The sequence below is a fragment of the Anolis sagrei genome, chromosome 1 (assembly GCF_037176765.1).
Source record: "Anolis sagrei isolate rAnoSag1 chromosome 1, rAnoSag1.mat, whole genome shotgun sequence".
Classification (NCBI taxonomy): domain Eukaryota; kingdom Metazoa; phylum Chordata; class Lepidosauria; order Squamata; family Dactyloidae; genus Anolis; species Anolis sagrei.
Window position 1 is genome coordinate 63,223,121 of NC_090021.1, and position 27,692 is coordinate 63,250,812.

General features: G+C 41.7%; 1 protein-coding gene across 3 annotated transcripts in view; it reads right to left on the reverse strand.

The window, feature by feature from the left end:
- Positions 1–21,218, reverse strand: part of SMOC2 (SPARC related modular calcium binding 2) — a 182,079-nt gene extending 160,861 nt beyond the window's left edge. For 2 of the 3 annotated variants that reach the window (XM_060753763.2, XM_060753762.2), the window contains exon 1: positions 20,866–21,217. In XM_060753763.2, coding sequence (XP_060609746.2) covers positions 20,866–20,943 — 78 coding nt within the window. In that variant the 5' untranslated portion in view covers positions 20,944–21,217. Of the gene's footprint in view, positions 1–20,865 lie in introns of all 3 variants that reach the window. The other variant, XM_060753764.2, reaches the window with a different exon arrangement.
- Positions 21,219–27,692: the final 6,474 nt, after the last annotated feature.

The window sequence follows — 27,692 nt, forward strand, 5'->3', positions numbered from 1 at the left end:
TGATTTGAGAATGGGATACAGATGTGCTCAGCCCCCTACTGATGGCTAACAGATCATATTGTTCTTGAGCTCCCTCCAGTGGCTGATTTGGGCAACTGTCATCAATACGTGTCAAACAAAATATGACCTTTGTGCCCTTTCAAATACCAAACTGCTTCATAGTGTTGTCATTGGTTAGGAATTGGGGCTGAAGATAGCCTTGACATTTAACCCCCCCCCCCCCCACACACACACACACACACCACACCAAAACAAATAGACATGTAACAGAGGTGATTCAATGTAATGCAGAGGATCAGGTAAAGAAATGGCTGTAAAAGCTTAATCCAGAGCTTCTCCAACTGTGCTCCTCCAGATGTTTTGGACTTCAGCTCCCACAACAGCTGGTAAGATGGCTGGGACTTCAGGGAGCTGAAGTCCAAAACACCTGGAGGAGCACAGTTTGAAAAACACTGCCTTAATCCATAACATTATTTTCCAGCCTTCATTATTCTGCACACAATTCTTTCCTGGGAAATGTTATAGTTAAATACAGCACCTACACAACTCCATATTGAATACTCTATGGCTGGAACCTTGTTACATGAGTAAATTCCCCTTTGGAAAAGATTGGACATTTTTATTCCATTTCAGTTCATGGCTGAACTCTTATGTGCATTCTCATTCAATGCACATCTGTCTGCCTCTGTTGAAACTACTGGGACTGCTCCTTCAGTTGAGAATTTGGATGTCCATTTAATTGTGCATTCAGTTGCACAACTTTCCCATTCAACACAAGCATCACATAACATAAGAAACACATAATTTTACATGTGAAGATTTATGCTATGCAATCTCAGTGTAGCACCTTGCGTGCTTTGTTAGCCACCCTGAGTCCCTTTGGGCAGATGGTGGTGGGATACAAATAAAGTTTTATTATTATATTTTATTTATATTTATTATTAGCATCTTTGTCTATGCATTACTATATACAATCATGATCAAGAGATGATCCAACATAATGATATTAAAAATGGTGATAAATGGGTAATAACACACAGTGGTTGCAGACATCCAAGTACCAAGATACATAAATGTTAACACAATCCATGCTCCTCAGTGCTTAGAACTGCATGTATTCACCTTGCTCTAGTCTACCAGAGTTACATACTGAGTGCTGCAAGTGAGTACAGTTGACTGTAAATGCATTTACAGATCCTGCATGTGTGCATTCAGCAAAAGATATTCACAGCATGTTCTTATACCCAGGGATCTGCATCCTGTAAGAGTATCCATGTACAAAAGCCATGTACATGTAACTGAAACTACTAGAAAACATGCCATCATAACTACAGAAATGGGTGGCAGCCACTATATGCATTGTAACTGTATTCAATTGTATGAATGTAAAATGTTACATTTCCAATTCAGAATGAACAATTATGCTGGAAAGATTTGTCTAACCTGCATCTATTTTATGAAGAATATGAAATGTATTATTTTGAAGGTTATATACTATATATTCTGCTGAAAATGGAAATACAAGTTCCCATACAAATTGTTCTCTAACTCTTTTTGTATTTTTATTTCTTCCTTTTGTATGTGAACCATGTTCTAAAATGTCCAGTCTTGAAAGATACTTGCATTAACTTCCTACTTGCTGTTTTTTAAACAAACATCATGAGGGTGTTTTTACTTTCATATTACTTACATTTTTACATTTCATATCACCCACTTTGGTTTTTATGGATCTCAAATGCATTTGGACTTAAAGAATTAGCAAAATTTATCAATTCACCAACAACTAGACAGAGTGAACATTCTTGCTTTCAATGTTTAAAATACAAATTGTACTTTTTATTATATTACCATTATTATTGCCGTTGCTTATATCCCACTTTTGCTCTTAAAAGAGACTCCAAGTGGCTAACAGTGCTAAAAACAAATCAATGTACACTTTTAAATCTACAACACAAAAACACGAAAATAGAATTAAACATGGAGATATTAAAAATAAACAGTTTAAACCATTAAAACATGAAAAGCCTATTAAAATACATAAAATATTACATAGTACTCTCTGGGTCAGTCTTGGGCCCTTCCACACAACCATATATCAAGGCAGAAAAATCCACAATATCTACTTTAATCAGGGTTATCTGAGTCCATACTGCCAAATATTCCAGTTCAAAGCAGAACATGTGGGATTTTATTTAGCTATGTTGAAGGGGCCCCTCTTTTTAAAAAGCTGCCTTGAATAGAAAGGTTTTAGCCTACCAGTAGAAGGACAGCAAGGAAGGGTCCATTCCGACTCTCCTAGTTAGAAAGTTCTAGAGATGAGGGGCAGCAACCTCTCTCTTGCCTTTGCATCAACTGTGATTGTGATTGTGGTGGTACCAAACATATCCCCCTCTCTTGGGTTTTAGCTGTTCCTTATCCTGCTTTGCTTCTTTCCTATTCTCTCAGCCACTTCCACATCTTGGCAAATTTCAAGCCTTAGTTTTTATGGTTTTTGTATCCCCAGATTACGCTATGTGTCTAATGCCTTCCATGACAGATTGACTAACATTGGGGAAGTGGTTAGAGTGAGCACAGTTGAATGCACCTCTATAGTTGAATGACTGATTTGCAAAATGTAGGGTTCTTTGTTAGAGTATAAAACTGTTTGTGCATATAACTTAATACAGGTTGAGTATTTCCTATCCTATCCAAAATTTAAAAAAAATGCCAAAATACAGAATTGCCTCTGAGTAAAGAGGCAATTATCACTTTTTAAATTTTTTTTTGATGTAACAGAAAAAACTGTAGTTTGCACTCATTTGCAATATGTTTTAAATATGTTCAGTAGAGACTAATCTACAATCCAGAATTCTAAATTAACAGCTCTCAAATGCCCTGCTTTCTATCAGTTTCACTAAAGTTCACAGCACTGGAGTTTAAAACTTCCCTGTATTTCTTAAAAGCTCATTAAGACTATAGTGCAATCATTTGCTTCAGGATATGGCACTATGGCCTGGCATGGGGTATTTAAGCTTGACGTGCCCTGATCAATTCTGAATTTCCCTTACTGGCCACATTATTTGAGGTACTTATTTCCCATTCAAGATATATACAGAAAAGATAATATAAAAATTCACAGATAATGACTAAAGCTCAGCTTAGCTTTCTAAAGACTGCTTTATCCAGAAACCAACTATTTCATACCATGAGGTGCCATCTAGAGCTATTTACTGCTGTGCATAAATCTGCCCAAAGCTCTCTCAATGTTCTGCTGCATCTCCAATAAAGCTAAATTAGTGCACATCAGGTCAACAGCCCACTAGCCACTTTGTTCTTCTGAAAGCCCTTTCTCAAAGATAATCATTTCCATCTGTTTGGAAGGTGGATTTTATTGGCACAGGTTTTTTTAAAGGAAGAGAAGTCTAAAACAAAAGTAATGATTAAAACTGTGTGAACAACCAGAGATAAGAATTCACTGATCCTAGCTAAACCTTTTGGCTGTAAGCTTTTATATGATTCAGATTTGCAAGCACTCCAGGTCTTGGACACAACTGAAAGCAGAAAAATCAAAATATTGAAAGTAGTTGTTTTTGTGGTGATTCTGGTCTGGCCTGAATACTGGGAACATGAGCACATTGTCAGAGCCAGTGGAGATTTCCATTAAGACATCCAAACCAGTGTGATTAAGATAAAGATTAAGTAAATATATAACCTTCAAACTGAACCTGTCCTCCCAAGCCAAGGTCCAGACAAACAGATCATGACGTCTTACTTTGCCATTGCTGGAATACAGAAGTATAATCTGAGATATCAGATCAAGAGATATGAAATTACTCAACAAAAAAGTTCATCTTAACCTCGCTCATTCATTTACTGACTCATGTGCCAGCAGAAGCATTAGATAGGCACTGTGACCTCATGATTTTGTGTTATGTGTTATGGTTAATGTCAATTGATGTTTTTCAAGTGGGACTAAAGGCGTTGAAGTACCCTTGTAAATAGTTCTGTTTCTTTACAGACTGTAGAACAACCCCTCCTGATCCTTCAAAAGACTTGGGGTACTCAGTTAGATATACAATGAGTTCACCTTGAGGAAATACACTGCAAAATAGTTTGATATGACCACCAATACATTAAGGTCACATAAAAAACCCCGTAATAGTAGAGTAGCAAATGGTGAGACCCTAGTCAATCATGGGGGAATTTAAAAGGAGCAATGATCAATACCCTCCTCCAGTTCCATGATGGTGGAGAAGCACCAAAAAGTTTCTTTCGGGTTTTCCTGAGATTAACTAAGTTCCATCTAAGCACTGATATAGGCGGATGCAACAACATGTCACAGTGACAGCAGTGGTTGTGGCAGCTGAAACAAAAACAAAGCCCTGGCCCAAATTACCTGTCCGAAAACATCTCACCCTATGAACCATCGCGGAGATTAAGATCCTCTGAGGAGGCCCTGCTCTCCATCCCACCATTGTCACAGGCACAATTGGTGGGGACAGAAGACAGGGCCTTCTCGTGATTGCTCCCCGGCTATGGAACTCCCTTCCTGGTGAGATCAGGTTGGCCCCCTCTCTTCTGTCCTTTAGAAGGATGGTAAAAACTTGGCTGTGGGACCAAGCTTTCGGGACAGTGCAATAAGGCAGCAATAGGAAACTTTACCAGGCAAATTCAGATTGGACGCAGATGATCAATGACAGTTTTAAATTGTGTATTTTAATATTTTGATAAATGCTTTTAATGTTTCTGCATACTAATATGAATTCTTGTCCCGGCATTGAATGTTTGCCGTATATAGGCTGTGCTCCGCCCTGAGTCCCCTTCGGGGTGAGAAGGGCAGAATATAAATGTTTAAAATAAATAAATAAATAAACAACTGTCAGCCTTTCAATGTGTCCTCCTTCCTCTTTCTCCCCATCTTCTGGCCAAACTCCAATACCTAAACCCCATGTTGCTTTCACACTCAGAAACCTCTGCATGGTGTACTTTTATGTGGCTGTGGATGCCCAGTCCAAAGCATGAACAACTCTCACCTGTACTAGACTCTTAAAAACATTCACACCCATGGCTGGCATTGGACTACCAGTCACCACCTTGCACATTTTTCTCTCTTTTGTCTTTCTTTTCTTCTGCTTCCCTCTGCAAGTTACTGAAAAAGGAGAAGAAATCTACTCTAAACATTAATTCACCTGGAACAGGAGGGAATACTTGCTATGCCACCTGGATGATTCACTACATTAATAGGAAGTCCTTGCCATTACCAGACAGTACTGCATTATAGAAAAATGGATGAGAAATAGAAGAGACAAGGCAGACATGAGAGTGACAAGGAATGTCCTCTCAGGATGCTGAATTCCTACATCCTCTTTCCATAATATAGATATCTCTTTGTCCAGCATAAAGTGACTTCAACTATATGATAGCTGAGGAGGAATATTACTGTCCCTGATGTCAGTATTAAATCCCACTGGATAAACCCTCAACTTTATCTACCTTCTCTCTCATAAGAAAATTATTAAAATACACAGTACAATTTGTCATTGTTAAGTATAGTAGTTTAGCTCTAGTGGGAAGGACCTTAATAGCAACCATGCTGATGTTTTCAAAATGAGAAGCATCTAGGAAGTTTATTTTAACAAAACCTTGTTGAGAATATTTCATTTGCAAAGCCAAAGTGCCCTTGGTCATACCAATGCCCATTTGTTTTAACAACGCTGTTGCTACTGCTAAGATCTGGAGCCAGTTAGAGCTTTATTTACAGTCTTGGTTTGAATCACAATTAAAGTAACTTTTCCAAACGTTTGGGTTTGCAGGCGCCATTCAAATGTGTCCCTAAAGCTGGAAGAGTTTGACTGTGTTTTGTTTCCCCTGTTCAGCTACCTTAGTGGTCCATCTTAACAGGCATTTGCTGTGGAACCCATCCAGTGCATTAAAGACAACCAAGTATGTGCTGGGGAAAAGAAATGAAAAAAACAACCCTCCCCCACCAAATATTCAACATCTGGTGGAAGACATGCTTAACAGAAAGAGGTTTTGTTAATCCCTTCAGCTGTGAAAGAGAATTTCCCTTTTCTGCCAACGTTACCGGTGCCAATCAGTATTAGAGGAAGCCAGACCAAAAAAGCTAAGTCATAAATAGCTTTTCTTTTCAGTCAAAAATATTCAACCTCAAGTTGAAATTGCTCACTTTTCCAGGGTGAAAGTAGAATGATGAGACAAACCAGCAGGGAAGTCCAAGACATATAGACACCTGAGGAAAAAAACCGCAGCTACTCCCCCTGCAGTAAGTAACAAGTAAATATTAAGTGAATGATAATTCACCACTTCCAGTGAAACTTCAAAACCATTACTTCCAGCAGCCATCTTCACTCCACTTAACAAAAGGAATGGTTCTAAATAAGGTGAATCAGAGTTATGTGCAGGCCCGTAGCCAGGATTTCATTGGGGGGGGGGCCTAAATTTTTTCAGGGGGGGTTTTGGGGGGGCTGAGTTTCGGGGGGGGCTGAGTCTGAGTGAAAGAGGGTCTACCCTAGCAAACCTTTTGTATCATTACCCCAATACCCCCATGCATATGGGATATATTGAGTATGGTGATCAGATCATGATATGAATAAACATAACAGTTTAAGTAATGCACCAGTAAGGCCTTTTCACGAACCACCATGAGAATTTTGGGTGGGCTGAAGCCTCCCGAGCCCCCCCCCCCCCCCCCCGGCCGGCTACATGCCTGGTTATGTGCATCTATTTCAAGCAACTCCAGTTTTTACCACTTTGGGTATAAATAGTAGGCATGGTGGTTAGGTATTGTCGGAATCGTCGGAATTCGGAATAAAGTCAGAAAAAATACCGATTTTGAAGATTTTAAGGAAACCAGAAGTCCCTTTGCCCTTTCTCTCGCCATTTTTCTTCCGACTCAGGAAGTGAGTCAGAAGTGACTCCGTTTGGAGGCAAGCAGATTGCATGGTGGAATGCTTGCCTCCCAGCCAATGAGGGGAGAAGTTTTGGGGAGGGGTGGGATTTTGGCACAGCAGCCATTACGCTATATAAAGGGCAGCACATGGCTCAGAGGCTCATTGTGTGCCTGGGAAGGGAAGGGGAAAGAGAAAGGGAAGGGAGGTTGTGGAGGTTGGAAGAAGAGTGGTTGGAAGAGCAGGGCAAGCAGAGAAGGGCTGGGAACAGGGCTGTTGCCTGCCTGCCTGCCTTGCAGCTGCTTGTGCGTTGTTGCTGTTGAGGGGGAAGAAGAGCAAGGCAGCAGAGAACTAGGGCAGGGAGAAGGGCTGTTGCCTCCTGCCTGCCTGCCTGGCTGCCTTGCATCTGCTTGTGTTTTTTGCTGTTGGGGTTTGGGATGGGTGGGCGTCGTGTGGGTGGGTAATATTGGGGTGTGAGGGTGCAGTTTGTTTCCTCAGTTCGCCTTGTGTTGCCAAATACTCAAATTATTTTCCTTCAAATTAATTTCAAAAAGCCAAAAATGCCTCCCTCATGTTTGTGTCCCTACTTTTCTTTGTGTTGTGTTTTTCGCATATTGTGCAATTGTGTCCACCATCAATGAAATGATTTGGAAATTTTGGATATTTTGGAAAGTTCCGAAAAAAATCCGGAAAAATTCAGAATTCAATTCCAAATCGAACCACCAGTGCCCCCTACATCTGAAACGAGTTTTGAACCATTTTGTTAATCAAACAAGCCTAATAAATAGTTTGGGCTCTTCAAGCCATACTGTTTTCCCATTGATCCACACAGCACCAGAGACCACAACAGGTATCACTGCAATCTCCCATATGAATTTGGAGGTATGGGCATCAGGAGAAAACACCTAGCTTTCCCTAGGCCCCACTGTCAAACTGCAGGGGTGGACAGAAGTCTATGGGTTTTTGAGAAGCATCTATTTGCATTATGGATAAGCAGCAGTGGATCTCCTTTGCATGCAGAACGTTCCAAGTAGATTCCAAGACAGGAAACAATGAACAAATACAGGGTGGATCAAAAGGCACAATGGAATTTCCATATTTAATAATTCCTTTATTTTTTATATTTAATTTACAATATCATAGCATCATATATCATATGCATGTATGTATGTATGTGAAGGAAAATGATATTTTATATGAAATTACATTACATGTAAAATCTTTTCAAAAAATCATTTAAAAGAATTATTAAAACATCAGCACTTTTGTGACTTTTGGTCCACCCTGTATAATCTTATATAAATAAAAATGTAATTTTCGCTTGTGGGATTAACAGAACTCAAAAATCACTCGATGAATTGACACCAAATTTGGACACAAGACACTTAATAACCCAAATATATGTCCTTCAGTCAAAAAAAATTGATTTTGTCATTTGGGAGTTGTAGTTGCTGGGATTTATAGTTCACCTACAATCAAAGAGCATTCTGAACCCCACCAACGATGGAATTGATCCAAACTTGGCACACAGTTCTCCCATGACCAACAGAAAATACTGGAATAGTTTGGTGGACAGTGACCTTTGGTTTTGGAGTTGTAGTTCACCTACATCCAGAGATCACTGTGGACTCAAACAATGATGGATCTGGACCAAACTTGCCATGAATACTCCATATGCCTAAATACAAACACAGATGGAGTTTGGGGAAAATAGAATCACAGACCATTCTGAACCCCACCAATGATAGAATTGGGCCAAACCTCCCACACAGAACCTCCTTGACCACCAGAGTGGGCCACAGCAACGTGTGGCAGGGGAGGGCTAGTAAAGGATTATAAGATCCTAAACTCGATGATGCAATTTTTTCTCCATCACCAAAGTGGTAGGTGGAGTGAGTGAGGCACATTTTTGAATGGCATGAAAAGTAATTCTGTTTCTGTCCAATTTTAATACCAGCATTGCCTGGTTTAGTAGTTAGTCCTCTGCATGCATATGCAAAAAGTAGGTGCATTCATGCCTGAAAGAATCTCTTCTTCACACTGCCTTGCATTCTTACATTTCATGTTTGTCCTGGAAAATAAAAGAAAAAATATTGGGAAAGGAAGGGGTGTTGCAGGTGTGTTTGAAGTGGTGTGAAAATGTAATATTGCAGCTTCAGTACACATGGCTGCCTTTTGAAGAAAAGATGAGAGGATTTGTTAAACAGGATTCATGCCCTACATGTGTTGTTTCTCCAAAAATGATACAAACATTGACATTTTCTTGTGTTTCCCTCTAGCTGCCATGACTGAAACTATCCTTTATAACAAATGTGCAAGAAGAAAGCCCCAGAGTACAGCAGGTCTGGATAGCATCATGAATTGGGGTTTGGAAAGGGCCCTTTCAAAATGTCCTAAAGCTGCCCAAAAAGTCATTACCTTTGATTTGCCAGCTATGATCAAAGGAAGCTACAAGACTGACTATCGTAGCAGGAACTGATCCTATTTACCATAAAAGAGCAGAAGCATAACTAATTGGAGCTCATCTGACAGTGAGAAAGGAAGAATATTATCCTACAACCACTCCTGAAGCATCATCTACAGCCAAGAACCTGGCTTAAGAAAACCATCTAAATCATCATCACTTTTAGAAGATTCTCATGCACAGAATTTCCACTAGAGATTCAGATCGTCTATGTGAGAGCTTCTCACTGCAACAGCCAGAACAAATGGCCTTCAAACAGCATTTTGCAATACAGAAAAAACATGATAATAAATAGAATTCCATAAAATGTCAAGGAGCATATGTTAGTTTGACTCTCCAAGTGAGGCTACCATTGGCAGCTTTGAGAAATTATACTGAGCTTACTTCAGCATCCAACATTTATCTATTCATTCATGATGCTAAGAACTTGTACCTCCTTTGTATTTCATCCTTTAATAAGTATTGTAAGTCTTGTGCATGGGTTGACTTCTCTTTTTTATTAATAGCCAAGTCACTTGGGGAGGTTTTTTAAAACTATAATAGGAATGTTTGTGTTCAATGCAGAAAAAAGAGGTGTGAATTCAGAGGGGGAAAGGCCAGCAAATGTGCAAGAATGGCAGCAGTGCAAGATTAGACTGACCAAGAACAGCTTGTCCCAAAAGCTGGAGCCAATATTGATTGCAGGCATAAACACCAAGACGCAGGTTTGACTACTTAGATCACAATGTGAGAGACCACATGTACAGTGCCAACCCATAACCTTTGAATTGAGCCAGAGTCAGACATCTGTTGTCCACTTTTGGACCAAGTACATGCCACTACAAGCAGGCATGTAGCCGGGGGGGGGGGGGGCTCGGGGGGCTTCAGCCCCCCCCCCCCCCCGAAATTCTCATGGTGGTTTGCAAAAAGGCCTTACTGGTGGATTATTTAAACTGTTATGTTTATTAATATCATGATTTGATCACTATTCTCAATATATCCCATATGTATGGGGGTATTGGGGTAATGATACAAAAGGTTTGCTAGGCTAGACCCTCTTTCACTCAGACTCAGCCCCCCCACCCGAAACTCAGCCCCCCCCGAAACCCCCCCTGAAATTTTTTTTAGCCCCCCCCCCCCCCCGAAACAAAATCCTGGCTACGGGCCTGACTACAAGTCTACAATATGAAATATATCCAATGATTGTATGATAAATCAAGGCAATCCCATTTCAACACCACTGAATTGTAATAGAGGTATTGAAAAATGCATGGACAGCACAAACAAGACCAGAAAGGGTTGCTGTGAGTTTTCCAGGCTGTAAGGCCATGTTCCAGAAGCATTCTCTCCTGATGTTTTGCCCACATCTATGGCAGGCATCTTAAGAGGTTGTGAGATCTGCAACTCTGCAAGTACATCAAGCCTGCAGGCTTTCAGTAATTTATTTATTTATTTATTTATTTACTGCATTTCTGTACCGCTTTTCTCACTCCTAGGGGGACTCAAAGTGGTGTACAGCATAATAATTAGCAAAGATTGAATGCCTCACATACTAATAAAACAATACATTACATATCAAAAACAATAACATATAACTGTAACTTAAAATCATTAAAATTGTCAGACATGATTGTTTGCAACTTTGTGTAGTTTTCAATTTACCGATCTTGTAGACAGTGCAATGATAACGACAGTTTGTGATGAGGACAAGAGCCACCAACAAATGTTACAGGTGCCGAGCAGCAAGGAGGCAAGGCAGTGGGGGCCATGGGGGCTCCCTGCACAGATGTTGCTGGTGTTGGGCAGTTCCCTGCTCAGATGTAGCTGCTGCCAGGTAGCGAGGAGGCTTGGGCCCTTAAAGGAGCCAGGCAGTGGGGCCATGGGGGCTCCCTGCACAGATGTTGCTGGTGCTGGGTGGCTCCCTACTCAGGTGTAATTGCTGCCGGGCAGTGAGGAGGCTTGGGCCCTTAAAGGGACCAGGCAGTGGGGCTATGGGGGCTCCCTCCACAGATGTTGCTGGTGCTAGGCGGCTCCCTGCTCAGATGTAGCTTCTGCCAGGCGGCGAGGAGGCTTGGACCTTACAGGAGCCAGACAGTGGGGCAATGGGGGCTCCCTCCACAGATGTGACTGATAATGTTACCAGAGAGGATTTCATCAACTGAGATGAACCAGTGTTTTAATGAGGATATGCTCAGGAGGTAATAAAGGCCTGAAAAAGTGCTTTATGTAGTCACTTTGGATAGAATAAATTTGCTTTGTGTCCACAGCCAACATGTTTTAGGAGCCACCACTCCATGCTTACTTTGTCATCCTCTATTCCAGAAGGATGTTGTTTTGTTTTGTGTCAGGACAGCTTGAGAAACTTCAAGTCGCTTCTGGTGTAAAAGAATTGGTCATCTGCAAGGACGTTGCCCAGGGGACGCCCGGATGTTTTTGATGTTTTACCATTGATGTAATGCATATACTGGAAGTTAGGAGGAAAACTCTGGACCATTTGAGGAGAAAAAAATTACAAGTAATCAGCTACCTATTACAGTTGGGTAACATGTATTGGATCAAATTAGATTGATTTTTTTCTTTCATCACTAACAACTTCTAATTACTTTCAAGTGTTACTTTTAAAATATTTTAGAGGCACTTTAGAGACATTTTAGCTTTTTCTGCTATTATATTGATCAATACTATTTTTTTGAATTAAATAATAAGTGGGTAATAGAAAAGTAGATAACAATCCTGGAAAAAACAACAATGGTGGTTACTATTCAAACAAGTAATGGGGATGAATTAATTTCAAAAGTAATTTCCAAGCTCTGGAAGAACGTTGCTATGTTTACCATGCCACAGCTGAATATTAATAAAACATGTTTTATTAATATCAATAAAACATGTTTGTTTTTTAAAAACAAAATAAAACAAAACCTAGACATATAATGCAGCAAGGAGATGTTCTCTGTGGTATTACTCTAAAAATAGATTTGTAATTCTGAGACAGAATTTGGCTTGTGCTAAAATATTACTTTTTAAAAAATGTCACAGACAAAGCTAAAATGCATTTCATTATAAAGTGGCTTTTAAAAAGTTGTTATTAGACCCTGAGAATGAACACTGACAAATACATTTGACTTAATGTGATCTCGACTTGAAAAAGTCACACATTATAAAGTTCTTGAAGTGAATTGTTTCTTTTAAGGTTTTCAATTAGTAGCTTTTAATCATCAAATCATTTCCAGGAAACTAAGTCTGAGGGAACAGGACCCCTTCTGAGGAATTTCAGGTATGAGTGACCCAGCCATTCTCACTTTCACCCCCACCAAAATTATCATTTGCTGTTCTGTAGAAACACTCGCTTACTCAAAGGCTAAGATAAATATGTTCCATTTTACTGCTCTTGTAAACTCTATGTCTGTAATAAAGTCTGTAATAAGAGCACAGTCCTTTCCCCCTCAAACACTTTAAACAATCCAGCTTCAAGGAGCCTTAGGAGTGTTTAACCAATTTGTTAAAGTTGCCTTTAAGCAGAGCTTTTATCCTTGAAGAGTCCTTCAGTTACAATTTTCAAATAACCAAGTATCATTTAAAAAAAACCCCTCAGAACTTCACTTCCCAATTTGTTCTCTAGGAAAATCTTGCTAATTTGTCTTTTCTAACAAATGATCTTCGCTGCCCTTATAGGACATTCAGTCTGTGTGGGTGGCAAACATTATTTTTGGACTATACTTCCCATTGGCCAAGTTGGTTGAAGGATTATGTAGTCTGGAATTATAGTTCCAAGATAAGTAAATTACTCTATTGTGGGTGTCATAACAATGGAAAGTAATTGAGGGCCTTTGTATGCATCTTACCTTCTTTTTTCTTTTTCTTTTTGCTTCTGCAATACTTATATCCTTCTTTTCCACCAGCTTGGTGCAATTCATAAACATGCATATGAATTAAAATAATGCCATACTAAATTTTATGCCCAGCAGACTTGGACATAAAAAACCAATTAATAAAATGTGTAACTAAAAAGTCCATACTAAAAGCAAATCTACCTGACCTTTTCCTGGAAAAAAAATCCATAAAAGTAGATCAATGCAAGATTTTAAATATGAGTTTTCAATTTTCTTTAAATAAAACAAAGTGTGATCACTAAACCACATAAAGACATATCTCAGATAGTGAAATCTCTGACAAAGAGATTTCATCCATACTCTCTTTTCCTCTCTTTGTCTAGCTAGATTTTTTAGCAGCATCGGCATTGGGAAGCTGATGGAGGAGGGCTAGAGAAACACAGGCTTCTAGGGACAGGTTGCAGGAAACATTACAACTTGTCAACTCAGGTTTGTCTACGCTGGGTCTATACCCCAATTCCAACCCGAAGTCACATCTGGATACAACATCCAGCTTCTCATTAGGAAAAATCAAGGAATGGTCCTGAGTTTTAACAAAGGCCCTTGTGGGGCAGAGCATGATAATAGCGCCACTGAATCCAAGGCTGGTACAAAACAGCAATGCTATGGACCAGCTCCAGATTATGTGACCATGTAGATGAGCCCTCAGAGACCAGTCCAACCCTTAGTTATTACTTGGTTGAATTCCTGAAGTGAAAAGTATCTTATTTATGCCATATTTCCTTTGTTTTCTAAAACTGGTACATATTTGAGAAATTCATTTTTGAAAGTTTGCATTTAATGAATGGATTGATTAAAAGGTAGTTTTCTGGGCACTATAGTCCAAATTTGTTGTTTTTTGCTAAAGTTTGCTTCTACCTTAATTCAGAACAAGCAAGAAAATGCTATCATGGCTCCTTCCTGTTTAAAACAGTCTCACTGTCTAGAGCTTGCTTTCCAGGCTAAATGATGAATACAGTTGCTGTGTGTATTTCTCCAAGTTATTAAATTCCAGCTTGTGAGATCCTGGGTGGAGGAGATTGCCAGCTGGTAAGGAGGACAGCATCGTGGCAACCTCCAGAGGACAGGCATTTCATTGCTCTCTAAATGGCATATCCAGATGTCTCTCATTTAGGGAATCATGGAGACTGTTTCAGAATGTCTGATTGCCTCTGTCCAAATGTGTGGATGGGCATATGGATTGCCAGCCCACATACTGGCAAAGAAAATGGCAGGGCTATGCTGTCTATACGGCTGTCTTCCTGCAGTCAGAACCACATAGCTGTCCTGCGGATAAACATCTTCCTTCCCCACGACGCTCCAGTACTGCCAACTGCAACATTCAGCCAACTCTTGGGAACTTGCCATGCAGACATGTCCTCAGGCATTAAGTCTTGTGCCCAGTTCCGTACACTCAAGACACACTGAAAACTTCAGCAAGTGACTTGGAAGCAGTGCACAGAGTAGGCTTCTTATGTGCCTATTATGCATCATACTTTGGTTGCTGCAGCTCCTATATCTTCACAATAATTAGTAAGATTAAAACAAGTATCAGTCTGAGCCAGCACAGCCAACAGTGATATTAGGAGGTGTGGTAGTTCAACAACAGATGTGGGCCTCAAGTTGCCCACACCTGCTACAATGACAAGAGATTATTAGAGCACAGAAAACGATACTGCAGGTATTAAGAACAGTCCAGCTCGAGAGGCCAAAGTGATCACTCTGTCCAAGGTGACTGTGGACTGTGGATCTTATCACAGCTCCATCTTAGGACAGAGCCAGTTCAGAGCCTGTAACCATCACATGATGCAGGGCTACTTCCAGAGGGGCTTTGTTCTGATTCTCTCCTGGAAGCATCCTAGGACAGAGCCAAAGAACATGAGTGGCTTCCTGGGTTCTCATTGCACAGAATGGGGACAGTGCAGCGGGAAGCAATGTTTTCCCCCATGTGATGGCAAAAGTGGCAATGTGAGCGATAAAGGGCACAGGGCAATGGTTTCTCCCGCTGCCCCACAGATTCGCCATGCTGCTCAGAGAATCCCCCCACTATCACCCACATTAGGGACCTCCCTGTGATGAGGTCCTTAATGTCCTTAGAATACAGTCATTCTTTCTCATCATGCATTTTTAACTTTTCAGATTTGATTATTCACAGATTTTATTAATATGACATCTCTAGGAAACTTTAGGTCCTCCAGTGCAACTCTATGGAAGTTGACCTTAGAGTTGATTGGAGAACCTAGAAATTCCTAGAGGATTTTCAGGTTAAAACAAAGCATTTCTTAAAAATATGGTTCTTCCCACTTTGTGGAGGTCCTATATTTCAACCCTGTCAAAAGTGGAGGGCCTATGTATTACAAAAGCACTTGAGCATTACTCACTTTTTGGTCAACTTCTTTGCTCCTTTTTTATCCACTTTAACATTCATACACAAAAAGTTGTTGGGGATAAATTGGGATGAAAGTATGGCAAAACTTGTCATAACAATTGCCCAGCTTAATTAAGGAATAGAGGGATATATTGCCACACCAGTCAGCCCAGTGCCATACACACTTTGCTATGTACTCTACACTGTAAGATTTATAAGGTGAATGAGATCAGGTAGACAGCTTGGGATTTTTTTATTCTCTTCCAACAAAAGCTCAGGCTCTTTACACAGAAGGAAAAGAAATATGAGTCAGTCTGTGACATACAAGCCAGAGAAATGTCCACACTTAAAATACTTTGCAGTGCAACTTTATGTACGGTTCCTCAAAAGTCCCATTATTCCTGGATCCCCAGCAAGAAATTAGATGACAATTTATTGCTTCCTCCTACTTCCCAAAATAAGTTTTCCTTTCTTCCAGTGGAGGAGAGATTAGGCAGCAGACAGAAGGGGAATGAAAGCATAGGGGAGCACAGGGAAAGAGAGGAGATAATATTTACAACAAACGCCTGTAAAACCTCCCACTTCAAGTGGAACATTGTCATTTGAAGAGTCCAAGTAATCCCTCTCCCAATCCTTTGCATGGTCTTTGTATGAGGGAGGACTATATAATTCTGAGTAACTCACGAAAATTCAAGGCAAATGAAAGAAAACACTTCTTATATCTCATCCTTAGATTATGGAAGTTATTGTCATTAAACATAGCAATGAATATCATCATAGATGACTTTAGAAGAATTCTGTATACATGTGAAATATTAGTCAAATGCCTATATGTCACCTCTTATACCAGAAGCAGAGTGCCTCTATCAATTGCTTGGTAGCATGAAATTGAAGGTGCAGTTGAATTCATAACTTGTTGGTGAGCTTTCTATGGGCAACTAAATGACTGTTGTGTGAATAAAATATCAGATTAAAAGATAGCCTTTTGGTCCACTCTAACATTACTTTTCTTACATTTCATGTCTAGTGCCATCATATGTCCAAATCATATATTCTTCACTTTTAGTGACTTTCTCTTGTGGCATGGGTTCTTTCATACAGAATTAATTACACAACTGGAAGCCCACACAGTTCTGCCTCCTAATATGATGAACTTACTAGACTGATGAACTTCAGTAAAATCATACTGAAAATCAATTTCAGTGACCAGAACTAAGACTTGCTTTCCCCTTAGAAGGAGGAGCACCTTCTTAAAAGCAGACTTCACTGGGATCACAAGAACTTCTTAATGGATTGAGATTTTCTTCTGTTAAACTAGTAAAATAGCAATCTTCAGGGGATTTGCCAAAGGGTAGTTTCAATGGTCAAGGAAGCCAGATCAAATGCCTGAGATTTAGGATTTCAAAGAGTATAGCTGTGAAAAACAGAAGTCATAGCAGAGAAACACACTGGAAGTAATCCAGATAAAGTTAAGCATGAATGGCTTAGGTAACATTAAATTTATCAGGAATTAAGCTCACAGTTAGTGCTTAATCAAGTTCCATTGATTTCAAGGGAAGACCAAATAAAAATGGCTGGTTGTCTCCAGATCATGCCCATTCACTATGGTCAGTTTTGAAACAAAATTGCTCTCATTTGAAAGCCTAATCTCTTTATTCTCGTGGGCCTTCCAGATGTTTGGGCTACAACACCCATCAACTACAGACAGCATGGCCAGTGGTGTCAGGGTAACTACTAAGAGGGTTGTACTGCCCTGTCAGAAGTTTAGAAGATGTCCAGGTAATCCATTCAAATTTGCTTTTAGGTTGTAGTTTTGAGCAAACATGTTTATGAAAGAAAAATGGCACCAAATTCTCTAAAACATATTTATGTTCAATGTAATCCTATTTAGTAGCAGTGTTTCACACTCTCAGTTTTGTGGCTCACACTTTCCCTTTTTCAAAAAGCATTTAGAAGCCTAATCTTCCAATGACTGGGTTGCTGTGAGTTTTCTGGCCTGTATGGACATGTTCCAGAAACATTCTGGACTTCCAATGTCTTCCAGCAATTTTTAGGTTGCCAAACCCAAACCACTTAAAAACCATCATGCTCTCTTCATCATACAATCCAAAGAAATTCAGTGGGACCAAAACTTGTGTAAGTGAAGGCAAAGTAAGAGGAGCATTTGTTTTGTGTCTACTAAAGCCTGACCATAAATTCTCAGGAATTAGTGGTCCTAGAACAGCCTAAATCTTTTCCCACACTCAACCAAATTGTCATTGGGACTAACATCCATTGCATACATTCAGTGTGAAGCAACAACCCTCAAATTCCCTTTCAGCATGTGAGCAAAAAATAAATCATCAGCCCATTCTGTAGCCAATGCCCTGACAGGGTAAACAATCATGTATACATACCACCCACTTCGTGATACAATACACACAAATACCCAGTACCTGTCCTGTGCTTTCTAGTAATAAAACCTCAGGTAGCATTAAGCCATGTAGGACTTATACATTACTTGGGAGAATCAGGATAAGAGAATAGAGACCACCAAGGCCATGTGTGCTTACACTTAGAATTAAAACAGACATGGGCAAGCTTTGGCCCTCCAGGTGTTTTAGACTTCAACTCCCACCATTCCTAACAGCCTCAGGCTCCTTCCTTTTCCCCCTCAGCCACTTAAGCCCTTTCCTTTTCCCCCTCAACTACTTAAGCAGCTGAGGGGGGAAAGGAAGGCACTTGAGGCTGTTAAGAATTGTGGGAGTTGAAGTCCAAAACACCTAGAAGGCCGAAATTTGCCTATGCCTGGGCTAGAAACATCTCTTGTTGCATTTCCAACTTATGGCAATGCTAAAGTCGATCCATTGTGGGTTTTTCTTGGCAAGATTTGTTTGGAGAGGGTTTGCCTTTGCTTTCCTCTGAAGCTGAGAGAGTGTGACTCATCCAAGTCACCCAGTGGATCTCTGTGGCCAAGCAGGGAGTCGAACCCTTGTCTCCAGAGTCCAGCTGTTAAACCACTATCCTACTACTTCATCACACTAGAGAATGAATCCACTTTAAATCCAGTTGCTGCCTCCTGCAGAATTCTGGGGTTTGTAGTTTAAGAAGGAGCCTTTAACAGCCTCACTAAACTACAAACCCCAGAATTCTGCAGCAGGCAAAAACCAGATTTAAAGTGGATTCATTCTCTAGTGTGATGAGGCCCCTAAACCTTTTATTCTACAGAATTACAACACTTTAACTACCATGGTTGCTGTGTCCTATGGAATGTTGGGTTTGGTAGTCTACAGCCCTCTGGCACAGAATGTGAACCTGCCTCCTCCTAAATTGCAAATGGCACAACTGCAGTGGATGGATGGAACCATAGAGGTTAAAACAGAATGAAAAAGTATGAAATAATCAAAACACAGGGTGCATCTACAGTAGACTGGATACAATTTAACACCACTTAAACTGCCCTGGCCCCATGCCAAGGAGTGCTGGTGCCTCACCAAATTACAACTGCCAGGATGTCATAGCACTGAACCTTGGCAATTAAAACAGGATTCAGTCACATCCATTTTACAACGTAGAGACACTGCACAGTGCAGAGAGCGAGCTGCCTGTTCTCACACACTGAGTAACTGAGGAGGCACATTTTGCTGAAATGGGCTTAACGCAGGGAAAAGGTGTGTGAGTGAGTGAGGGCTCATTGACACTTTTGAAAGGGTGCAGGTTGACTCCACTTGAACTCCCAGGGCACATGTTAGGGAATCCTGAGCATTAGAATCATGGAGTGATAGAATCACAAGAGTTGCTCTGAGTTTTCCGGGCTGTATGGCCATGTTCAGAAGTATTCTCTCCTGACGTTTCACCCACATCTATGGCAGGCATCGTCAGAAGTTGAAGGATCTGTTGGAAAATAAGCAAGCGAGATTTATATATCTATGGAATGTCCAGGGTGGGAGAAAGAACTCTTGTCTGCTTGAGACAGGTGTGAATGTTGCAATCGACCACATTGATTAGCATTTAATTGCTTATCAGCTTCAAAGCCTGGATGGTTGCTGCCTGGGGGAATCCTTTGATGGGAGGTGTTAGCTGGCCCTGACTGATTCTTGTCTGGATTTCCCCAGGGTGTTTTTTTTTTTTTGAGTGCTGCTCTTTTTTTTACTGTTCTGATTTTAGAGGTTTTTTTAATACTGGTAGCCAGATTTTGTTCATTTTCACGGTTTCCTCCTTTCTGTTGAAATTGTCCACATGCTTGTGGATTTCAATGGCTTCTCTATATAGTCTGATATGGTAGTAGCTAGAGTGATTAAAATCAGGACTGTGAATAAGAGCAACACTCAAAAACAGGGGAATTCCAGACAAGAATCAATCAGGGCCAACTAACACCTCCCAACAAAGGATTCCCCCAGGCAGCAACCAGCCAGGCTTTGAAGCTACAAGGCAATTAAATGCTAATCAAGCTTGCCAATTGCAACATTCACACCTGTCTCTAACAGACAAGAGTTCTTTCTCCCATCTGGACCTTCCACAGATATATAAACCTCACTTGCCTAGTTTCTAACAGACCTCACAATCTTTGAGGATGCCTTACATAGATATGGATGAAATGTCAGGAGAGAGTGCTTCTGGAACCATGGCCATATAGCCTGGAAAACTCACAGCAACCGAGTGATTCTGACCACGAAAGCCTTTGACAACACAGAATCACAAGAGTTGGAAGAGACCCAAGGACCACCCCAAGAATTATGCAGGGAAAGCACAATCAAAGCACTCCTGACAGATGGCCACCCATCCGCTGCTGAAAAGCCTCTAGAGAAGGAGACTCCATAGCTACTTCATCACACCGGAGAATGAATTCACTTTAAATCCGGTTTCTGCCTCCTGCAGAATTCTGGGGTTAGTGGGGCTGTTAAAGGCTCCTCCATAACCTCCAAACTCCGGTGGAGATGCATCCTGAGGCGCTGCGTTCCCGAGAAAGGGAACTCGACGCCCGGAGGCTGGCGCAAGAAGGCCGGCAAGTGCCTTGTGTGGGTGGCCAGGGCAAGAAACCCACGGGTCCTGCGCGGGAGGGAAGGGAGGAAGAGGGGAGGCGAGCAGGAGGGCGCTTTGCTGCCCCGTGGCGGCGGTCGGAGGCAGAGGAAGGAGAGAAGGCTGTGCTCCTCAGATACTCGAGAATTAACGCAGTTCGGAAACCCTTGAACGGCTAGGGAAGCCTGGGATCTGATGTGGAGCAAGGGAAGGCTGAAGACCTTGTCAAGCTCCAGGATCTCATTGAGGTGAAGACCTGGGAAGGTGCAAGCGAGGAGGAGAGGCGGAGGAGCATCTTACCGTGAGCGCGGAGAACTTTTGTGTGGCCAGCTCCGCCGGCAGGAGCAGCCCCAGCGGGAGCAGCAGCAGGAGCAGCATCCTCTCCTCCTCCTCCTCCGGGCTGGCCGGCTCTGCTTGTCCCGCCGCCTCTTCCTCCTCCTTGGCTTCAAGTAGGCAGCTCGGGAACCCTGGCTGCCCCTGCCCTCGCTTTCCTTGGCGCTGCCACCCTCTCCAGGCGACACGGAGCTTGGCCGGTGGAGAGAGGGAGTGGATCCTCCTGCCTCTGCCTCGCCTCGGCAGATCTGGGCCGGCTCAGAGCCCACTCGTGCCTAAGTGGCAAAGCGGCTTGGCTTTGCCCTCCCTCGGTGCGCAGCTGTCATCTGATGCTCCTCCGGGGGGAGGGGGGAGGGAAGGAGGGAGGGAGGGGGTCACAAAGAGGGGGTGAAAGCAACGCCAAGCTCCCCACCCCTTTCCTAGTTTCCTCCCCCTCTCCCTTCCTCCCCCTTTTAGGAACCTGGGACGATTTGGGCAGGAGTAGATGGGAAGGTGCACTAGGGATCTCCCCAAATCTGGCCGCCCCTCTCCTTCTCTGCCCATACTTCTCTGATTAGGCAGTTTCACCAGAGAATTGGTTCCATCTCACCATAACTCCTGCACTTTAGTTGGTCATCCCACCTGTAACCTTGACCCTTTCGTAGAATCATACAGTAGGAAGAGACCTCATGGGCCATCCAGTCCAACCCACTGCCAAGAAGTAGGAAAATCACATTCAAAGCACCCCCAAGGATGGCCATCCAGCCTCTGTTTAAAAGCTTCCAAAGAAGGAGCCTCCACCACACTCTGGGGCAGAGAGTTCCACTGCTGAACAGCTCTCACAGTCAGGAAGTTCTTCCTCATGTTCTGGTGGAATCTCCTTTCTTGTAGTTTGAAGCCATTGTTCCGCGTCCTAGTCTCCAGGGCAGAAGAAAACAAGCTTGTTCCCTCCTTCCTATGACTTCCTCTCACATATTTGTACATGGCTATGATATCTCTCAGCCTTCTCTTCTTCAGGCTAAACATGCCCAGCTCTTTAAGGGCTTGTTCTCCAGACCCTTGATCATTTTAATTGCCCTCCTCTGGACACATTTCAGCTTGTCAACATCTCTCTTCAATTGTGGTGCCCAGAACTGGACACAATATTCCAGGTATGGTCTAACCAAGGCAGAATAAAGTGGTAGCTTTACTTCCCTGGATCTAGACACTATGCTCCTATTGATGCAGGCCAAAATCCCATTGGCTTTTTTTGCTGCCACATCACATTATTGGCTCATGTTTAACTTATTGTCCACGAGGACTCCAAGATCTTTTTCACACATACTGCCCTCAAGCCACGTGTCCCCCCATTCGGTATATTTGCATTTTATTTTTCTGCCTAAGTGGAGTATCTTGCATTTGTTACTGTTAAACTTCATTTTGTTCATTTTGGCCCATCTCTCTGATCTGTTAAAATCATTTTGAATCTGCTTCTGTCTTCTAGAGTATTGGTTATCCCTCCCAATTTGGTGTCGTCTGCAAACTTGATGGTAGCCAATACTCTTTAAATGGCTAAGGGAATTACCCTCCCAGATGGACCTTATTTAATTTGAAATGTCAGTTGAGAATGCTTCTGGAACATGGCCATACAGCCCAGGAAACACAACAACCCAGTGATTTTAGCCATGAAAGCCTTTGACAATACTTCATCACTGTAATTTTGCTACTGTTATGAATCATAATGCAAATATCTGATATGCAGGATGTATTTTCATTCACTGGACCTTATTTATTTATTTATTTATTTATTTATTTACAGTATTTATATTCTGCCCTTCTCACCCCACAGGGGACTCAGGGCAGATTACAATGCACATATACATGGTAAACATTCATTACCATTAAACAGACAACATATATAGACAGACACAGAGGCAATTTAATATTCCAGCTTTCCAGCTTCATGAGAATATGCTCAATCCCGGCCACAGGGGGAGCTGCTGCTTCACCATCCACTTGTGACACTGAGTCCTTGATGGAGTAATTCCTCATTCTTACACATGCTGCTGGAAGGTTTTATGGTGTCATAAATTAGTTAAATTAGCCTCCCTGCATAAAGCGGTACCTAAATTTCCTACTTGACAGATGCTAGGCTATTAATGGTCAGGAGCTCACTCTGACCCAGGCTGGCTTCGAACTTATGAACTCTTGGTCAATAGTGATTTAATGCAGCTGGCTACTAACTAGCTGGGCCACAGCCCAGTCTCTGATTTGGCACAAATACCCAAGATGCCCAAATTTGGATACTGGTGCAGCTGAGGGGATTGATTTTGTCATTTGGGAGTTATAGCTGGGAGTTATAGTTCACCTACAATCAAGAGCCCCTTGAACCTCAACAATGATAGAATAGGACTAAACTTCTCACACAAAACCCCCATGACCAACAATCAATCTCACATCGCGTTGGTTCTTTCCTCCCTGCCTTGAAAGGACTTGCTACCACGAGCCTCCCTCCAGCCTTGTGTGCTCTCCCTCACCCACGCATGCACACCATGTTGTCATGTCTTGAGCATGCCTGCTCTCCCTTACTCACTTGGAGTCTCAGGAACAGCCCCCCCCCTTAGCTGAGAAGCTGACCAATCACAGTGGGAGGAGGGCTTTAGGTGGGAGGATTTGCAGTCTGTTTCCAAAAAGGAAGAGAAGGATAGACTGAGATCTTCAGCCTTCTCTGCCAAAGGGGTGTCTAAGACCATCAGAAATATGTGTTTTCTGATGGTTTTTGGCAACCCCTCTGAAACCCTCTTGCCACCCCCAAGACGTCCTGACCCCCAGGTTGAGAAACACTGCTGTCATAGAATGAATGCAGTTTGTGCCTACTTTCACTGCCAGGGCTGAAGGCTATGGAATCATTGGAGTGATAATTTAACAATATCTTGAGCCTTTAAGGCCAAAGAGTGCTAGGGCCTCACTAAACTGCAGCTCCCATGATTGCATGGTTGAGCCAGGGCAATAAGAACAGTGACAAATTGCATTGATTCTAGAGTTCTTGGTTTTATTTATTCATTTATCATGTCAGATATGCAATATGCAATACTGGCTAAACAGTATAATTTCTCCAGTGGTGTGGGGTGTAAACATCCTGTCTCATTAAGAGCCTCATCCACTGTTTCAGCGTGGTGAGATGGGTTCCACACCGGGCATGTGTATGCGTTGCAGATGAATGTGCATGAGTTGCAGATGAATCCTTAGGACACAAACACAGGAAAAGAGATTTCCATCATCATCATCATCATTTAATTACTTATTAATCGCCCTCCATCCAAGATGCTCTAGGCGATTTACAAGCCAAAATCCTTAAAGCATTCCAAAGGATGTTCCGATCGTAAGCCTTGAGCCATGGTGGTTCAAGGGGTACTGGCATGCATTCATTCAACAGTGTAGCCGCACCCCTATGTGGGTTTAAAGGGGCATACTTATGAGCACCCCAATACTCCTCGTTTTCCTCCTCCATTGCAACTACACCGTAGAACAGTAGTTCTCAATCATCCTAATGCCCCAAACCAGGTCTTTTAGGATTCATTGAATATGTCAACACAGTAGAATTATTTTGACACTGGCACAAACAAACTTCACCCTTTAGGTGTTTTGGACTTCAACTCCCACAATTTCTAACAGCCTCAGGCCCCTTCTCCCCCCCCCCCCCCAGACACTTAAGCTGATGAAAGGGAAAAAGAAAGGGCCTGAGGCTGTTAGGTATTGTGGGAGTTGAATTCCAAAACACTTGGAGGGCCGAAGTTTGCCCATGCCTGCACTAGAACTTGGAGTCTCATGGCTCGATGCTATGAAATCCTGGGAGTTGTAGTTCTAGAAATTTTTGAGCCTTTTATGCCAAAGAGTGCTGGAGCCTTACCAAACTACAAATCCCAGGATCCCATAGCATTCAGCCATTGCAGTCCAAGTCTTGTCAAGCTTGCATTAAATCTATGGGACATCTGCACCAAGGAGCCAGAAGAAGGAAAGCTGAGGGGAATGAGACAGGACGATGGTTTGTGGTCACAGCCCCGGAGCTTATTTTCCCTGGCTACCATTTGCAAAAGGTCAAGTCATGTGCAAACACATAAGCGTGGGTTTGTTTGGAGTCATGCTGATGGGTTTTGCAGCTTGCGTTTGCAAAGGGTTTTAAGAGGTGAGCACCAGGCAGCGGGTTAAGTCTGTCAGTGTTATTTGCCTTCCAGCTCTAGTGACATTTGGGGCTGTTGCTCAGTAATTCCAGACCTTTGGGATAAGCAAGAGGATTTGGTCTGTGCGTGGCCTGACGTGGACAACTATCTTTTCGCCTCGTTTCCCCTCCCAAACAGGGCATTGTTGAAATATTTCAGCCTTGACTTGGTAGCTGCATAATGCTGCGGATAAAACACTGGAGCCTTACAAGCCTCTCAAGAATAAAAATCATGATTGTTGTAGCTTTTCTTCATAGATTCTACTGGCAAATTTATTTCACAACACTAAAACAACTTGAACTCTCTCTCTGCAAACAAAAACGAAATCTATACATACAAAGATCTGACAACAATCCTGAAAACAATTCTCAGTATGGAAGATGTGTTCAAAAGCGGGTTGAGCAAAGCCAGTTTTCCAAAGAGTACCACTGAACTTTGGAGGAATATTATTGTCTGTTGTGATCATATAGTCCCTGGGTTTGGGACTAGATTTATTCAAATCACATGTTCACAATGGTAATTTGTACAATAGTGCAAAAGTTCACGTCTCAATACAACCCATTGCCATAGAGAGATAGAAAGGACTGGAAATGGGTATCTTGGAAATTAGTATCTTTGTAAAGCAAAAATGAACCTGCTGTAGTAAACTGAAGTGCTTCAGATATCTTGTGTCTTTTGTGCTATCCTTGGCAATTTGAGACCTTTTCTCATCTAAATGGCTGTGGAAAGTCAAAATGTTGTTTGAATTTCAAATGAGGAATAATATTGTGAGTGTAACATGTTTCATTCTGATGTCTTCAGTCATTGTTGCATAAAGCTTCCACTGATCCAAGAGTCAGTTTTCTGCCCTAGCTGCTGCAACTTTCCAAGAATGAAGAATACTAAATAACAACAACACAAAACTGTGCCTTTGATTAGACAACCCTCCACATAATCTAGCCCAATCAGGACCTAAATTTCATCCTTGCACTTTACTACCGCTCTATACCCAAAGTCACAATATCTCATCTTATATTGCCCGCTGCCCATAATGTTACCACTTGACTTATGCACTTTACTCACCAGCCCTATCCTCACAATTGAGTTGCACCAGTCTGCCCACCAGTGCCCAGGTATTGTTTATTATTGCAGGTTCATTGGTTGTTGTTTTGATGGTTGTTTTTATATACAATTTTATTTTTATACTGTTTTGTGTTGTATTTTATATGCGAGTGTATATTTTAAGCATATTTGTTTCTGGCTCGTCCCTACGGAAGCCGCACCGAGTCCCTTCAGGGAGATGGGGGCAAGATATAAAAATAAAGTTATCACCATCATCATCATCATCATCATCATCATCATCATCACAAAACTGGAAGTGGCTGTATATTAATTTTTGGTTTTGAAAAACAGGCACTTGGGGGGGGGGCAATGTGAGGGCAGCTATGACCTGTTTAAAAGGCACATTGTCTCTAACGTAGGCATTTATGAATGCTATTTACCCCTTTTGTCAGAATTTTGTAACCTGCTAATACTGCTGTAGCTTAACTCCAAAGGTCAGGAGTGGAAATTCTGCAGGGCTTTTGTATGGGTTCAAGAGCCTATTCTGATCTCTCTTTCTCTTTCTTGCCCATTTAGGTAATTTAATGATATAGTACAAACGTGCAAGGTATTATTTCAGAATACTTCATAGCAATAGTATGACACTGCAGCTGTAGAAGTTTCAAGCTTCTTACCACACTGGCAGTCCACTGACATTTGTGAGAATACTACAATCAGAAATCCACAACAGAGCAGAAGAACCCCCCCCCCCCCCCGAAGTAATTCAGTTATTCCTCTCCATCAGTACCCTGTCCCTGCTGCAACTTGTCAATTATCTGATAACTTTATTTGTCAAGAAATACATAAGGGACCTACTTCCATGATCCAAATCTTTTCCTATTTCTATGTGGGATGGAGTGATAGTGAATAGCAATAGATTCTTAGTCCCTATCTTACCAAAGATATACAAATAGCAGCTACATCACTACTTCCATCTCTTCTTTTTGTATAGATTTACTACATGAACACTAAATTAATATTAATTATTTTCTACAAATCTGAAAGGATGGATAAAGCTTGGAATAGTTACTTTTTGCTACAACTCCCTGAAGATCTCCACTAACTCTGCCAGTGACTGGTTCAGGCCTTTTCTCCACTTCTGGCTACAGCAACTGAAAAAGATCCCAACTAACTTGACCAGATGAAACAGCTAACGTTTCCCAGGATACTGTGATAACTGTGGCTTTAAGGATGGCACAAATACACATTACTTTCTTCTCAAAGTGCCTAGCAAATTTATTATGGTAAATAACCACAGGTTCCCTTTCTGATTTCTCCGAGACTGACCACACTAGCTTCCTTACCATTAAGAATAAGAGTGCTAGCAAAGGTAAAAGTATCACCTTGACATAAAGTCTAGTCATGTCCAACTCTGGGAGGTGGTACTCATCTCCATTTCTAAGTTGAAGAGCCAGTGTTGTACGTAGATGCCTCCAAGGTCATGCATGGAACCTCATTACCTTCCCACCAAAGCAGTACATATTGATCTACTCACATTGGCATGTTTTCAAACTGCTAGTTTGGCAGAAGCTGGGG